Source organism: Stegostoma tigrinum, chromosome 38, assembly GCF_030684315.1.
Source record: "Stegostoma tigrinum isolate sSteTig4 chromosome 38, sSteTig4.hap1, whole genome shotgun sequence".
NCBI lineage: Eukaryota > Metazoa > Chordata > Chondrichthyes > Orectolobiformes > Stegostomatidae > Stegostoma > Stegostoma tigrinum.
In genome coordinates, this window is record NC_081391.1 from 1824971 (window position 1) to 1839658 (window position 14688).

At 46.7% G+C, this 14688-nt stretch overlaps 1 protein-coding gene across 1 annotated transcript in view; it reads right to left on the reverse strand.

Annotated features, from left to right (window-relative positions):
• Nucleotides 1–14623, reverse strand: part of pick1 (protein interacting with prkca 1) — a 37939-nt gene extending 23316 nt beyond the window's left edge. The window contains exons 1-5 of the mRNA XM_059640868.1: nt 14513–14623; nt 9029–9106; nt 4072–4183; nt 3224–3352; nt 1235–1301 (exon numbers count right to left, since the gene is read on the reverse strand). Of these exons, the coding sequence (XP_059496851.1) occupies nt 1235–1301; nt 3224–3352; nt 4072–4183; nt 9029–9069 (349 nt within the window). The 5' untranslated portion in view covers nt 9070–9106; nt 14513–14623. The remainder of the gene's footprint in view (nt 1–1234; nt 1302–3223; nt 3353–4071; nt 4184–9028; nt 9107–14512) is intronic.
• Nucleotides 14624–14688: the final 65 nt, after the last annotated feature.

A 14688-nucleotide genomic window follows, 5' to 3' on the forward strand; every position in this document is an offset into this window, starting at 1 on the left:
GTTTTTGGTGGGAACATGGTCCAGTTTCTGGGACCTTTGCTCACAGACTGTGGTGATTGACAGGTTTTGCTGGAACAGTGATTTTCACTGGATTTTCTTTCAGATGCCACAGTTTTGTAACATTTGGTGCTGTAAGTCTCTTGAAATGAGAGAAAATACCTAGCAGTGGACAATCCAAGGGTCCAGAAACCAACAGTAAAAACAATACATCTCCCTAACCCTGAGCCTTAGGGTTCAGAAAGAAACAGGAGCACAGGAGAAGGAGAAAAGAGTCCATTCAAATCAAATCAGATAACAGAAAGAGAAATAGAGAGAAATAGAAAGATTGGAATGAAGGAGGTACAAGATACAGAGAGAAAACAATCAAAATTAAAGAATTTTATCAATTCATAATAACAATTTATTACCCATTAAAATGAGGTTTCACAGTTAAACTTGTTTCTTTTCTGGGCTGAATACATTGTGTGGCAAAGACACATCTCTCTATGAGGACTTCTTATACTATCAAATACTAGGCCTAACTTTCTGCAGCAAGTTAAACATACAGTTATGGTGAAAATGCATATAGCACTCACAAAAGTTGCAGGCAAGCTGGTGTTTTTGGGTATAGAGGAATGGAAAATTATCTGATAACTTTTAGTGATTCACAAATCACACTGTATCCATTCCTTTCCATAGTTGCAGGGCTTTTTACACAAATAATAACGAAATAACTCCACAAAGGCCAGGATTCCGCCACAAAATCACATTTTATTTACATGTGCAGAGTACATGGCACAGAGCCAGCTCTCAGTGAACAGAACCCCTGACACTCCTGTTTAAAATCGGCCAGCCAGGGGCTGCCCGACTGGACCAGGTTAACAGCTCCAATCAAGTAACTCATATTCTATGAGATCCAGCTGGCTGTCCTCATGATAATAAGTGTGTTTAACTTGCTATTATGTTACTGTGGCAGTAAATCAAAGCTCAAGGTTTACTGTGTTTCTGAAGCTATAACCTTATAAATCACAGTGCTGAATTCACTCAGAAGGACCAGAGCAATGCAACTCCACAAATCAGGAGCTTTGACCCATCACTTCAGTCTGCCTCCTCAGACTGGGATGTCACTCAACAGAATAATCCAGCATGGGAGTCTAAGGGGGAAGCACCACCAAAATGCCTCAATCAACTGGGGCTGCAAGAGTAAAGGGAAATGAAAAGCAACAGCACACTGAATATTTAAGGCAGCACTTACCAATATCCAAAGTTTTGCCTTGCTTAGGATCGGCCTGGAGTTTATTGTAGTGAATTGTAACTTCTCCCTTGCAAGATGATAGAAGAGGAGTTGATACTAGCAGTAATTTATGATTATTGAGCAACTCAAAACATTCCCTCAAAGAACAAAGGACTTTGGTCAACAATAGAAAAATGCAGTTCGATTGAGAATACATCCAAATTCTGCTATCAAACTTATTCAATCCCAAACTCTCCTGTCAAAACCGATCCAAATCCAAAATACCCTTCAAAGTCCAACTAATCCTGAAACTCTCCCAGCAAAACTGATCTAATTCCCAAACTCTCCTGTCAAAGCCCATCCCATTCAATCCCCAAACTCTACCATCAAAGCATATCCTCTAGCAGCCAAACTCTTTCATTTTATTTATGGTATTGTCCTGGTGAAGATGTTCGATATCACATACCAGACTGATCATTTCTTTCAAAGTCCTGGCGCTCAGTTCTGCACACAGCCATCCTACTGAGACTGATGTGGATCTCTGTTGAGCTGTAACAGCCCTTCACACTCAAGCATCGAAATGAAGACCATCATTCTATTAGCCTCTTCAATTATATTTGCCTCTCCTCTTTCAGTGCCTTCAATGCTCAAACCTAGCTCGCTCTCTATTTTTCTCACTTCTCATCTTTCAAAAAATTATTAGCTGAACTTTTTAAATCATAGAAACATAGAAAATAGGAGCAGGCCATTTGGCTCTTCAAGCCTGCTCTGGCATTCAGTATGATCATGGTTGATCCTCCAATCAGCACCCTGTTGCTGCTTTCTCCCCATACCCTTTGATCCCTTTAGCCTCGGACCGTATTTATCAGAATTGAATTGGATCGGTCCAAAATGAATGACCTCCCACTTCCCCACATTAAAGTCCATCTGGAACAGTTTGGCCATTCCCTTCATCTCTCAAAATCCTTTTGTTCAGGCAGTTTGAGCAACATTGCCGTTACTCCTTCGACTTTTCGCGACCTATTCTTTAAGTGAGTAAGGATGTGAACATTCTTTGAGCAGCATGCAGGGAGGTTGACAGACTGAGCTGGAGATGCCTTATGTGGGAACGTCCAGGTTGCAGAGTGACTCCCACAGTTTACAGCGAGTCCTACAGACAGTTTCAGTCTCTCTACCACGGAGAGAACATACTCGAAGGTTCCAGGATGAGAAGGCTGTCCAACACGGAAACATTGACAGAATCTGTCTTATGGGTTTTGGGCGGGGGGGGGGCATTGAAACACTTGTGGTTCTGAAAAGGTTTGACAGAGTAGTTACATTCCGAGGGTGTTTGTCCCGATCTGGGGGATCAAGAACATGGACACAGGATAAGGGGCCGATATTTTAGATTAAGACATGTAGACATTTCTTCTCTCCAAGGATAATGAATTTTTAGACCTCTCTACTCCAGGGGGTTGTTACTAATCAATCACTGAGGTATGTTGAAGACTGAGGTTGTTAATACTTTTAATTCCCATGGGAATCAAGGGATCTGGAGATTAACAGGACTGTGAAATGGACGTCGAAGATTGGTCATGATCTTACTAAAAAGCAGAACAAGTTTGAGGAGGCAAATGGTCACCTGCTGCTCCTATTTCCGATATTCTTTGCGTATTTCTGATCTTATTCACACTTTTACTGAGTCACCACAAACTGACATACAAGTTGCTGGTTGTTTGTTCCAATTTGTTAAACATTGAGGCCCAATGAAGGACATTCTGCCAATCAGAGTGTATTCCCACAATCCGTATTCTTCACTGCCTTATGTTTATATTCCATGACCTTTCAGCATTGTTTATTGTCACTGGTGTCAAATGAGCAATATCTGACCCCCAGCACAGAGCTCTCCTTTCAATTGCCCTTCATGAACAGCCCCCTCCCCTCAACGTACAGCCTTCCCACCCTGTTGGCCCTCAAGCCTCTCCAGCCCATTCCGTGTACTTTCCCCACTCATTACCCTCCTCCTCACACCTTCACAGCTTGAATCATCTTGGCCACCTCGACTTTAGTTTTCCCCTTCACCGATTTCCCGGTCACTCCGACAATTTCATCGCCTGCGGCCAGCGTTCCGTCCAGAGCAGCCGGAGTGTTGTCAAATACCTGTCAGGAAAAACACACTGTGTCAATCACAGCACCACACTGGGTCACAGAAAAAGGAACAGAGCACAACTGGAGCAGAACAAGGAGCAGGAGCAGGAGCCGGGTTACAGTAGAGTGGAGTCGGAGTGGAGCCAGAGCCAGAGCCAGGGCAGGGGCAAGGTCACAGCAGGAGCGGGAGCCGTGCCAGAACTCATGGAGCCAGAATGAAAGTGAAGCAGAGTCCGAATGAAATTGTAGCAGAGATAGAATGGAGTAGGAATAGGGTGAGATTGAGCCAAAAAGACTGGAAACAGCAGTGGAGACACATGGTGTAACTCTGTACTACATCAGAGCAACTGGACGAGGGAAAGCGCAGAGTTACAGTCATTCGAGAATCTGACTGGAGGAAATTACAAGGGACAGCTCAGAATATACAAGAGGCTGACCTGAGCTCCCAATGGAGGGAACAAACCTCACCCTCAACAGGTTAGGGATAGTGGAGACCAAGAATAGCAGGGCTGTGGGCAGCAGGAACAGAGGGTAAATAGAATAACTTCAGCATCCTGAGGTAAAAAAGTCAACACACCTCCATGGGAACTGCTTACACAATGAAGGACAAAGCAACACAGCAAGTTGTGAAGTGTTGATGGAAGCCGAGTCTGGAGTGAGCAGAATCTTTCAACACAGGAAGAGAGAGAGAGTAGGAGGTAAGTAGCCAATTTTCTGGAGAGCAAGTTTACCTGCACAATGTATAAACAGGGACAGTACTGAGCTCCTCCTCCAATGCTGATCCCAATTAAATTCTGAGAATCCTTTTTCAGTGTCACAGTCCCAGGCACAGTTGGAATACCCCTGATATAAAGAAAAAACAGGTCATTAAAAAGTTGGCATTATTTACGGTAGTCTTAAAATAACACTCCTAGTTCATTCAAACTAATGGAAAACACAGCAGCAATGTTCCCCATAGGCACATTCTGAAAAAGATACATTTGTCATGCACACATCAGACCAATTCACAAAAATATCAATTCAAACAGTGGCTCAGTGATTAGCACTGCACCCTTACAGCACCAGGGACCCAGGTTCGATTCCAGCCTCGGGTGACTGTCTGTGCGGAGTTTGCACATTCTCCCCGTGTCTGCGTGGGTTTCCTCCGGTTTCCTCCCACAGTCCAAAGATGTGCAGGCTAGGTGGATTGGCCATGCTAAATTGCCTGTAGTGTTCAGTGGTGTGTGGATTGTAGGGGAATGGGTCTGGGTGGGATGCTTCAAGGGGTAGTGTAGACTTGTTGGGCCAAAGGGCCTGCTTGCACACTGTAGGGAATCTAATCAAACACAAAACCGATATCGTAGGAACTGCAGATGCTGGAGAATCTGAGGTAACAAAGTGCAGAGCTGGGGGAACACAGCAGACCAAGCAGCATCAGAACAGCAGAAAGGCTGACCTAGACCCTTATTCAGAAACGGGCAGAAGGGATTTCTGAAATAAATAGGGAGGGAGGGGGAGGCAGATAGAAGATGGATAGAGGAGAAGATAGGTGGATAGGAGACAGGCAGGTCAAAAAGACAGGGATGGAACCAGTAAAGGTGAGTGTAGGTGGGGAGTTAGGGAGGAGATAGATCAGTCCAGGGAGGACGAACGAACAGGTCAAGGGGGCAGGACGAGGTTAGTAGATAGAAGTTGGGGGTGGGGCTTGAGGTGGGAGGAAGGACAGGTTAGGGAGGTGGGATCAAGCTGGGCTGGTTTTCGGATATGGTGGGGGGAGGGGAGATTTTGAAGCTTGTGAAGTCCACATTCATACCATTGGGTTGCACGGTTCCCAACTAGAATATGAGGCGCTGTTCCTGCAACCTTCGGGTAGCATCTTTGTAGCACAGCTGTAGACCCAGGATGAACATGTCGTCTGCTGAATGGGAGGGCAAGTTGAAATGGTTCGCGACTGGGAAGTGCAGTTGTTTAGTGCGAACTGAGCGTAGGTGTTCTGCAAAACCTGCCTCTTTGTAAGTTACGTGGAACAATCCCTCTTCCGTACCTACACTGGCCCTAAACCCCACCTCTTCCTCCGTTACATCGATGACTATATTGGCGCTGCCTCATGCTCCCACAAGGAGCTCGAACAGTTCATCCACTTCATCAACACCCTCCACCCCAACCTTCCGTTTACCTGGACCATCTCCGATACCTTTCTCTCCTGCCTGGATCTCTCTATTTCCATCCCTGGCAACCACCTAGAAACCGATATCCATTTCAAGCCCACCGACTCCCACAGCTACCAAGAATACACCTCCTCCCACCCACCTTTCTGCAAAAATGCCATCCGCTATTCCCAATTCAATCGCCTCTGCCACACCGGCTCCCGGGATGAATCATTCCACTCCAGTACATCTCGGGTGTCCTCGTTTTTCAAGGACCGCAACATATCCCCCTCAGTGGTCGAGAACACCCTCTTCCGCATTTGCTGCAACTCATCCCTCACACTCCCTCTCCGCAATAACAATCAAAACAGAATCCCCCTCATCCTCACGTACCACCCCATCATCCTGACATTTCCGCCATCTGCAATCCAACCCCACCAAACACATTTTTCCCTCCCCACCCTTATCTGCTTTCCGGAGGAACCATTCTCTCCATGAGTCCCTTGTCTGCTCCACACCACCCCCTCCAGCCCCACCTCACCCGGCACTTTTCCTTGCAACAGGAGGAAATGCTACACCTGCCCCCACACCTCCCCCCTCATGCCCATCCCAGGCCCCAAGAAGACTTTCCACATCAAGCAGATGTTCACCTGCACATCTGCTAACATGGTATGCTGTGTCCACCGTTCCCATTGTGGCCTCCTCTACATCGGGGAAACCAAGCAGAGGCTTGGGGACCGCTTTGCAGAACACCTATGCTCGGTTCGCACTAAACAACTACACCTCCCAGTCGCGAACCATTTCAGCTCCCCATCCCATTCCTCAGACGGGATGTCCATTCTGGGCCTCCTGCCACAATGATGTCACCTGAAGGTTGCAGGAACAGCACCTCATATTCCGCTTGGGAACACTGCAGCCCAATGGTATCAATGTGGACTTCACAAGCTTCAAAATCTCCCCTGCTCCAACCGCATCCCAAAACCAGCCCAGCTTGTCCCCAACTCCCTAACCTGTCCTTCCTCCAGCCTATCCCCTCCTTCTACCACCTCAAATCCCACCCCCATCTCCGACCTACTAACCTCATCCCATGCCTTTGACTTATCCACCCTCCCTGGGCTGACCTATCTCCTCCCTACCTCCGCATCTACACTCAATTTTCCTAGCTCCATCCCCACCTCTTTGACCTGTCAGTCTCCTCTCCACCTATCTTCTCCTCTATCCATCTTCTATCCACCTCCCCCCTCTCCCTATTTATTTCAGAACCCCCTTCCCCTCCCCCATTTCTGAAGAAGGGTCTAGGCCCAAAATGTCAGCCTTGCTGCTCCTTTGATGCTGCTTGGCCTGCTGTGTTCATCCAGCTCTACGCTTTGTTATCACAAAACTGATATTTATACTATATGAGAGGAGAGTCAAATGGTTGGCAAGCAGGCTCTGTTTGTGGATGTGTCATCATGGAGAATGCACCAATGATGATTAACAATTAACTGCTAGGTCAGGTTTAAATTTCAAACTGGGCAGGCTGGTTCTCCCAATAAATTGGCATTTCTTGTGAATTTTCCTGACAAGTCAAGACGAAAAGCTTTGACAAACGTGTCTTTTCTTAGCAATGCTCAAAATTCTGTAGAATCAGATGACTTAGCTTTCCATTATCCTGCTAATGCCATCCCCAGTGAGACTTGATGGGCTATTGGTCATCAACAGTAGCAATATCATACAGCAGACTGTAAACTTTACAGCCCAGTACTTGACAATTAGCAGCTAACTGGAAGACTAATCCTGATTCAACATGGAATGGAAGAACAATGGTGTGAACAGCCCTCTGGATACGTGAGACTGTGGTCTGAAATTAAACTGCCAGAAACAGACAACACTTGCTCAACAGCTCTCAGCAAAACCACCCCATCCAGGGCAGAACGGTGATGAATAGTTTGAGAACTGATTTGGTATGGTAGTACAGTGGTTATGGAACTCAACTAGTAAAGGCAATGTCGGTAGTGTCACCATAGTCCAAGAGGACTGTTGGGTTGCTCACTCATGACAGAGAGATGACTGGTTTAACCTGAAAGGAAGTCGAGAATAGGGACCTTCAGAGTGTTCAGCTTCAATTTCACTTATAATGCAGGTCCACAGATGGGGCTGTTTAGCCCTTAGGCCTGGGTTGACAGGCAGCGGGTGCCATCCAAGAGTCTGGATGACTGGAAATGGACATAAAGCAGCAAGTCAATAATAATGCAGGAACTGAATGCTCACAGAGACTGTGGAAGTAACAGCAGAGGTTTGTATCTAGACTAACAATAAAACAAATCCGGGCTGCTGCTGTTATGTCTGAAACAGTGAGGTACAAGAATGAGAGGGTCGGAGAGATAGTGCAATAGAAAAATATCTAGAAATTTAAAACAAAATTAAGTTATCATTATGGATTTTGTGTCAGTGATAATGGAAACTGCAGATGCTGGGGAATCCAGCTGTGTTCATCCAGCCTCACATTTTATTATTATGGATTTTGTGCTTTTCTTTACTGAATCAATGTATTTAGGGTGAAATTGGATAAACATTTGAGAGAGACGTAAATAGAAGGTTCAATTTATCACAGGACGAAGAGCAGCAGATTCAGTGGAGATTGGAGGAAAGTCCTTTCACCCAGAGGGCGATGGGAGTCTGGAATGCAGAGTCAAGAAACCTCAATCTTTAAACAGTACACAAATGAGCATCTGAAATTTTACAACATTTAAGACTATGGGCCTAGTGCTGGAATGTGAAACTAGTATACTCATGTTGGTGCACAGCCAATGGGCTGAAGGACCCCACAGTACATTATGGGAAGGTGATGCATATAAATTTGAAGAGGGACAGATCGGGTGTGAGGTTGTGGGTGTGGGTCTCGTTCAGACCATTCACACCCATTTAAATCAGAGATAATGGGAACTGCAGATGCTGGAGAATCCAAGACAACAAAATGTGAGGCTGGATGAACACAGCAGGCCAAGCAGCATCTCAGGAGCACAAAAAAATCAGTGGGCTGGTTCCTATGCCTGTACATCTCTGTAATCCCACAGGCTGACTCTCTTGACCCCACAATCCCTCTAAGTTTCTGTGAGTTTGACGTCAGGAAGGTGATGAAATAACAGGTCTCTCCATTGTGATGAGGATTGGGCAGGGTGATCAGCACTGGCTGAATTTTGTCCCTAGTGGTTTTCTTGCTTGATGCTGGGTGGATGATGCAGCCTCAGCAACACACAAACAGCCAAGCAGATAAATGGAAACTTCACCAGCTTCAAGTCACTCTCCTCATCACTGTGTCTTGACTTGGACGGATATCACTGTAACTTCATCAGTACTAGACCAAAAACTTGGAACTGCCTAACTAAAAGCTCTGCAGGAGTGGTCTTCACATTCAGGTTGCAAAAGATCAAGATGGGTGCTCAATGATCTGCTCAGTGACAGTCAATGGGCAATAAATGCCAACCTTGCCAATGAACCCTGAACCCCATGAATACACACAAACCAACTGTCAATCACACTTTTGTGATACTTGAGTATTTAATGGATGACAATTACTCACAATTTATCTTCTTCTATTTCAAAATCCATGTCACTGAACATTATCGATTTCTTGTCAGTCTGCAGCTCCTCCTGGTCTCTGTGGAGGAGAATGTTTTATGAATGAAACCCAATCTTTACACTCAGCACTGCACAGGAGAGTTTAACACATTCTGTTCAGTCATCCTCTGTGTATCCATATGGTTCCAACAGGCAATGGTCCCAAGAGAAAGGGAGTTGCAAATACAGTGACGATAAAATACAGACTGGATCCGAATCACTCTGATACCTGACTGGGTCCTAACATAGAGAAATTATTTAAATAGATGAATACAGTATTATAGACAAAGTGCCACACAGAAGTTGGAAATGGGGTGCAGAGGAGCAGCTTTGATGAATTGAGACGAAGGGCTGGTGTTCCAATGGGCATCTCTCAGCATGATCCCAGGCAGCCACATGAAATTACAGAATTGTTACAGTCCATAAACAGGATATTCAGGCCATCATGCCTTGCATCAGCTCTTCAAATATGTTACATTACCCTGCACCAATCTCCTGCTTTTTCCATCCAAATATAAGGGCAGCTGAATGTCTGAACTGAACTCTCCTCCACCATATTTCCAAGCAGTGCACTCTAGACTGTAACTGCTAGCTGAAAGCAAAAGTTTATTCTTACATTACCGTTTTGCTTCAAATCCATACCCTCTTGTTCTTTTTCTTCTTATATTAGTGAGGACAGCTTCTCCCAATTTACTCTATCCAGTCTGCTCATGATTTCAAAAACATCAAATTTCCTCTCAGTCTCCTCTCCTCAACAAGAATGGTTCCAACTTATTCAATATATCCTAATCACTGAAGTTGATCATTCCTGGGACCATTCTTGTAAACCACTTTTGTACACTTTCCAATGCACTCGCTGTATTTTCTACAATGTGGTGCTCACAACTGTACTCAATACTCCAGGTTATGTCTAACAAGTTTAACATCGCCTCCTTACTTTTCTACTCTATGACCCTGTTAGTAATGCAGGGGTCACTGTATGCTTTATTAACTGCTCTCAACACTTGTCCTGCCACCGTAAATGATCTGTGCACATATACACCCAGGTCCCTCTGCTCCACTTTGGAATTGTATCCGCAATGTTCTTCCTCCCAAAACAATCAGCTCATACTTCTCTGCATTGAACCTCAACTTGTCCTTGTCTATGTTCATTTGGAGTTCCACACTGTCCTCCTCACAGTTTACAATTCTTCCAAGTTATGTGCCACCCACAAATTTTAAAATTGTCCCTCAGACCTCAAGATCCAGATCATTATACATCGGAAAAGCTAAGGCACCAACACCCGAGGAACTCCACCACAAACCTTCCTCCAGCCTGAAAAATACCCCTTGATCGTTACTCTCTGTTTCCTATCACTCAGCCAATTTTGTAATCAAGTTGCTACTGGCCCTTTCATTCCATAGTATAACTGTCCTGGGGCATCTGTCGTGTGGCACAGTATCAAAACACAGCGAGTGCCTACAGCTCAAGAAACTCAACCTCAAGAGTTACTGAGTTGAAGTCTGAACCACAACGATAACTCTCAGCACCTTTCAAAAGTTCAGAACTTTAAACTGGTCACAGCTACAAGAGCTGAGCAATGAGAGTCCCTCTACAGGGTGGTCTATGGCAGGAGGGTTTAACATGTGAGAGAGCTTGACTCCAGTTCATCAATAGAAAGTATCCTCCCTTCATTAACTAAGCAGCAGAGAGCTCTTAACAAGTTATTTGAGGATGAATTATCTACCTGATGCTAGTCGGCTAATGACCTTATTGCCCACAAACCATTTGTTTCAAATTGGCACTGACGCAAGAACATACCAGCAAACCAGTGACGACAACTTCCAGGTCCACCGGCTTCCGCTGCCGCCTATGCTAAGCATTGAAAATGTAGCCTTTAGGTCTATCTTCACAGTATGAGGCATAAAAAAAATACAGAACTTGCAGGGAGCGGTAAGTCTGATAAGAGTGAGTACAGAAAAGTACCAGATAAATGAATAGGGCTTAACCTCCTAGATTTGACAAGTTGAACTAATTAGAAAAGTGATAACGGATGCAGAGTTTGTAATGATTCTGAAAAGTCCCAGGGGACTGGACGATAATTCTACTTTTCAAGAAAGGAGAGCAAGAGGAGACCAGAGTCTACCAACCTGGCAGTCAACTTGACACTGGGTGGTGGGGAAAAAAAAATCTATTAGAGCATGACAGAAGTGACAACAGGAAACTGAAAATCACAATGCGATGAGACAGAGTCAACACAGATTTGTGAAAGGAAAATCTTTTTCAACAAGTCAATGATTGAATTTTTTCGATTTACCTAGCAGGTTGGACAAAAGAGAACCAGCAGACATACTATAATTGAATTTAATTTTCCAGCATTTTCTGATTTTACTCCAGGAAGACAAATGTTACATTGACCCTTTTTTGCAAAGGGATTGGACAAGAGTAAAGAAATCTTGGTGCAGTCGCACACAGCTTTGGTGAGAATATACTTGGTAGTACGGTCCTCTGATTTATTGCATAGATATGCAGAGTTATCTATTTATCTCAAAGAATGCAGCAGCTCACGATTCCTGAGAAGAACACGATGTCCAAGAATGAGGGATTGAATAGGCTGGGCTGGTGCAGTCCAGAGTTTAAGAATGAGAGGGGTTCTAATTGAAACATATATGCTTCTGAAAGAGTTTGACAGGACTGTCATTAAGAAGGTGAAGATCTTGAAATAGGGACAGTCTTTAGATAATAGATTTGCTTATTTCAGACTGAGATGGGAAAAATAGACTTCACAATCTTTGGAATTCTTGATTGGCAAGACCGTGGGTGTTCGATGCCAGAACATGTTTAAGGCGGAGTTGAAATCGGACTGTAAATAAATCAAGGGGTAAAGGAAAGTGAATGGGAAAGTGGAGATTGATGGTCAGTCTGGAGCTCAGCTGCCCTGATTGGTTGTATCTGAACACACAGATAGGCTTTTACAACAGCACAAGACTCGCTCCCCTCAGGTACAGCACATTCTCCTCACACCCCGTCCCACACCTCTTGTGCTCCTCTCTGTTTCCCCCTAAGTACCCACCACCCTCTCAGACCCCTCTCACTCTGTCAGTACTTCCCCCACTCTCTCTGTGCCTCCTCCTTTATTTCTATGTACTGTCTCTGTCTCAGTCCCCTTCCCCTATTTATCCCCCTTTCTCAATACAGCCTGTCTCAACCAGCTCATCACCACCAGCCCTCCATCGGCCGCCCCCCTCCTCATGCGCCACCGGCCCTCCCTCGGCCGCCCCCTCCTCATTACCAGGAGAGGCTCATACCGCTCCCTTGATCATGACGCCACCCCCGAGCACCAAACCATCATCTCCAACACCATTCATGACCTCATCACTTCAGGGACCTCCCGCCCACAGCCTCCAACCTTATTGTTCCCCAACCCCGCACGGCCCGTTTCTATCTCCTTCCCAAAATCCACAAACCTACCTGCCCTGGTCGACCTATTGTCTCAGCCTGTTCCTGCCCCACCGAACTCATCTCCACCTATCTGGACTCCATTTTCTCCCCTATGGTCCAGGAACTCCCTACCTACATCCGTGACACCACCCACGCCCTCCACCTCCTCCAGAACTTCCAATTCCCTTGCCCCCAACACCTCATTTTCAACATGGATGTCCAGTCCCTATACACCTGTATTCCTCAAGGCCCTCCGCTTCTTCCTGTCCCGCAGGCCCGACCAGTCCTCCTCCACCGACACCCTCATCCGCCTAGCCGAACTCGTCCTCACCCTCAACAACTTCTCTTTCGATTCCTCCCACTTCCTACAGACAAAGGGGGTGGCCACAGGTACCCGCACGGGCCCGAGCTATGCCTGTCTCTTTGTACGTTACGTGGAACAGTCCCTCTTCCACACCTCCACAGGCCCCAAACCCCACTTCTTCCTCCGTTACATTGATGACTGTATCGACACCGCCTCTTGCTCCCCAGAGGAGCTCGAACAGTTCATCCACTTCACCAACAACTTCCACGCCAACCTCAAGTTCACCTGGACTATCTCTAACACCTCCCTCACCTTCCTGGACCTTTCTGTCTCCATCTCAGGTAACCAGCTAGAAACTGATGTCCATTTCAAGCCCACCGACTCCCACAGCTACCGAGAATACACCTCCTCCCACCCACCCTCCTGCAAACGTTGCATCCCCTAATCCCAATTCCTCCATCTCCGCCGCATCTGCTCCCAGAATGAGGCATTCCACTCCCGCACATCTCAGATGTCCACGTTCTTCAAGGACCGCCACTTCCTCCCCCCCACACCCCCAACAGTGGTCGAGAACGCCCTTGACCGCGTCTTGTGCATTTCCCACAACACATCCCTCACACCTCGCCCCCACAATAACCGCCCTAAGAGAATCCCCCTCGTCCTCACATTCCACCCCACCAACCTCCAGATACAACGCATCATTATCTGACCCTTCCGCCATCTACAATCCGACCCCACCACCCAAGACATTTTTCCAACCACCCTCGTCGGCCTTTCGGAGAGACCACTCTCTCCGTGACTCCCTTGTCCGCTCCACACTCCCCTCCAACCCCACCACACCTGGCACCTTCCCCTGCAACTGCAGGAAGTGCTACACTTGCCCCCACACCACCTCCCTCACCCCTATCCCAGGCCCCAAGATGATTTTCCATATTAAGCAGAGGTTCACCTGCACATCTGCCAATGTGGTATACTGTATCCATTGTACCCGGTGTGGCTCCCTCTACATTGGGGAAACCAAGTGGAGGCTTGGGGGCCGCTTTGCAGAACACGTCCACTCGGTTCGCAACAAACTACTGCACCTCCCAGTCGCAAACCATTTCCAGTCCCCCTCCCATTCTCTAGATGACATGTCCATCATGGGCCTCCTGCAGTGACACAATGATGCCACCCGAAGGTTGCAGGGACAGCAACTCATATTCCGCCTGGGAACCCTGCAGCCATATGGTATCAATGTGGACTTCACCAGTTTCAAAATCTCCCCTTCCCCTACTGCATCCCTAAACCAGCCCAGTTCATCCCCTCCCCCCACTGCACCACACAACCAGCCCAGCTCTTCCCCTCCACCCACTGCATCCCAAAACCAGTCCAGCCTGTCTCTGCCTCCCTAACCGGTTCTTCCCCTCACCCATCCCTTCCTCCCACCCCAAGCCGCACCCCCAGCTACCTACTAACCTCATCCCACCTCCTTGACCTGTCCGTCTTCCCTGGACTGACCTATCCCCTCCCTACCTCCCCACCTACACTCCCCTCTCCACCTATCTTCTTTACTCTCCATCTTCGGTCCGCCTCCCCCTCTCTCCCTATTTATTCCAGTTCCCTCTCCCCATCCCCCTCTCTGATGAAGGGTCTAGGCCCGAAACGTCAGCTTTTGTGCTCCTGGGCCTGCTGTGCTCATCCAGCCCCACACTTTGTTACCCTCCTCATTACTGCTCCTTTACCCGGTTTCTCCTTTTTCATCAAGTCCGGGACCAGATCGTTCACCCTTCTTTTCCGGATGTTTCCGTGGTGAATGACGTCACGAGTTATTGTGTGATCACTTCCTCTTCCGGTACACCGACCCCGGACGTAGTTCTACACAAATTGCTGAATTATATTACCAGAAACGGCTGTCGCC